Genomic DNA, 2541 nt, shown 5'->3' with positions numbered 1-2541 from the left:
AGAAAGCTTACTTGAAGATACTGACCACAAAATCCATTAACAGTTCCTATCATATTAACATTTACAGAGTTAATCACGTACACCGAAGGTTCGTTTCTTACATCGGGTTATACCAACATCTCATTACATCATATTACACCACGTTAAATCACATACGGCACGTTATTTTACATTACAATAAGTTCAACACCATCACATGCCAATTAGTTCCCTTAAGTTATTCTACAACTTGTAAGACTAAAGTTGAAACTCATAGCATTACAGTCAATAGCATCACATGACATTACATTACATTGCAGCGAATCACACGCAGTTACTACTTGCAGTTATTCCCGCGTTTGAATGAACGAAAAATAAAATCTTCTCACGCCAAATGCAGACAGAAGAATGTAAGTTTGGTGGCCTCTCACGTACTCCACAGTCTGCCATCCTTCAGTCATCATCATCGCAGCACTCTGCAGTACCAGAAATGGTTGAGTTATGACGTCACTGAAGCACTGAAGAATGAGCAGGGCTTCAGGAAAAAAATCGTCTTCTCACTTCAAATACTCAACGAACGTGGTTTGTCTGCCTTTTTGAGAAGCATCTATTTATCAACCCTTATCAAAATGTATTAACCTAAACTTAAAGTCAATATGCCAATGTTCCCGATGTTTGAAATTAACATTTAAAATGATGAACGAAATGAAATCAGTATCGTGCCACTTATAACACCACAGGTCAAACGGTGCACCCATCATCAATCGGCGTTCAACTGAACAACCCGAGGACCAGTCCACGAAACCAGGCTTTCCTGGTCACCATGTTTCATTCGCAAAATGAAGATGAGAGGATTCAGTTGAGTAGAAGAAAGAAAAGATCTGCCGACATAAGAAACCTCGGAGAATTCAAAACCAGGAAAGTGCGCAAGGATAGTCGGAACAAGAGAAATTCGTACAAGAAGAAACCAAACTATCGTTAGTCGTCTGCTTTACTGCCTTCTCGTATTTCTATTCAAAACTATTTTCGAAACATTCTTAAAAATTATTGCAACAGTTACCAGACTCTGCCAACGTCGAAAGTTATACGTGGACTTCGGCGATCTAGGCTGGGAGGTTGGTATCAACTTGTCTGAATTTTGATGACGTTTGATGTGCAGAAACTGTTTTGTAGATTTGAATGCAATGAGACATCTCACCCAGAAAAACCTATTATAACATCAATATCATGTTTAAACCCTTCTTGACTTAGCTTCTCATTTATTACTCATCTTTGAAAATCGTAGAACTACCTGCATTTAGTTTTTCACATTTCAGTTGCTAGTCAAATTTTTATTTTTGTATGCGTACATAGAACCTACTGACTGCATAGGATCACATCACGCGCATCACAAAAACGCGTGTGACAATCGAGATCCGCACTTACAGGATTTGAATCGCATCAAAGCGAATGAACAACTGCTGATCCTCTATTACAACAAAATTTATTAATAATGCTTCTAAATATTTTTTCATAAACATAGGATTGGGTGATAGCTCCAGTGGGCTACACGGCCAACTACTGTTACGGCGAATGCACCTACCCGATGAATTCATACATGAATGCCACGAACCATGCCATCATACAAACTCTAGCTCACTCCCTCAACTCCTCATATGTGCCCAAGCCATGCTGTGCCCCCATCAAGTTGTCCACGCAATCTGTCCTCTACATCGACGACAACAGCAACATCGTTCTTAAGTTCTACAAGAACATGGTAGTGAGGGCTTGTGGTTGTTTATAAGATGACAGTCTACCGATGTTAATACTTGTCGACTATCCCACCACTCCTATTTCACCTCTTGTTTGAAGTTCAAATTTCGACAAATGTTCAAGTGTCATCAAATTGTGCTCGTGACGATCATTTTTCCTGTTTTCATTTGGAAGCAGAAATATATTTGTTAACGACGTGAAGGGGTTATCCAATTATTTATTTTTATTCTTGATGACAATTTTGTAATTATGTATTAATCCATTACGTTGTATAGATTTTATACAATTTTCAATTTTTTAATTTTTACGTTTAGATGAAATATTGAAAAATAAAAACACAAATTAAAACGACAAATGTTTTTAAAATGAATTCAAAATAAACAATAAATCGTCAGTTTTTACTCTCGTTTGATTAATATTTTGTAAATTTAAATGAAAATTCTTCCAAAAGGATATTGAATTAAATATTTAATGAACATTATTATGGTTAACCAAATTGAAGGACACTTAACATTTTAATTGAGAATTTGTGTGAATTTTTAATTTTGAAAAATTAGAAGCTGTCACTTTCGTCAAGACAAACCTCTTATAAATGCACGGAAATGCTTAAAATCAAAAATAGCGTGCAACATCGAGGAAATGTTGAAATATTGTGTACTATTCACAGTAGTTTAAAACAACGTTACAAAGAGTGAGGTGCAACTACCATATATTTTATATCTACATATGTTTATATGTACGTACATAGATATATATATATATAATGTATATAAAGCTGATAACTAAAAATAATAAGACATAAACTAGCCA

At 35.5% G+C, this 2541-nt stretch overlaps 1 protein-coding gene across 1 annotated transcript; it reads left to right on the top strand.

Moving 5' to 3' along the window:
• On the top strand, window positions 1–2311 carry HELRODRAFT_107188 (hypothetical protein). The gene is made up of 5 exons (XM_009024802.1): window positions 1–88; window positions 380–561; window positions 720–956; window positions 1036–1094; window positions 1502–2311. The coding sequence occupies exons 3-5, from the start codon at window positions 803–805 to the stop codon at window positions 1760–1762; spliced, it is 474 nt and encodes a 157-aa protein (XP_009023050.1). The 5' UTR covers window positions 1–88; window positions 380–561; window positions 720–802; the 3' UTR covers window positions 1763–2311.
• Window positions 2312–2541: the final 230 nt, after the last annotated feature.

Source organism: Helobdella robusta (genome assembly GCF_000326865.2).
Source record: "Helobdella robusta unplaced genomic scaffold HELROscaffold_4, whole genome shotgun sequence".
Lineage (NCBI taxonomy): Eukaryota > Metazoa > Annelida > Clitellata > Rhynchobdellida > Glossiphoniidae > Helobdella > Helobdella robusta.
The sequence above is the reverse complement of the archived record's forward strand: the minus strand, read 5'-3'. Positions and strand labels throughout refer to the sequence as shown.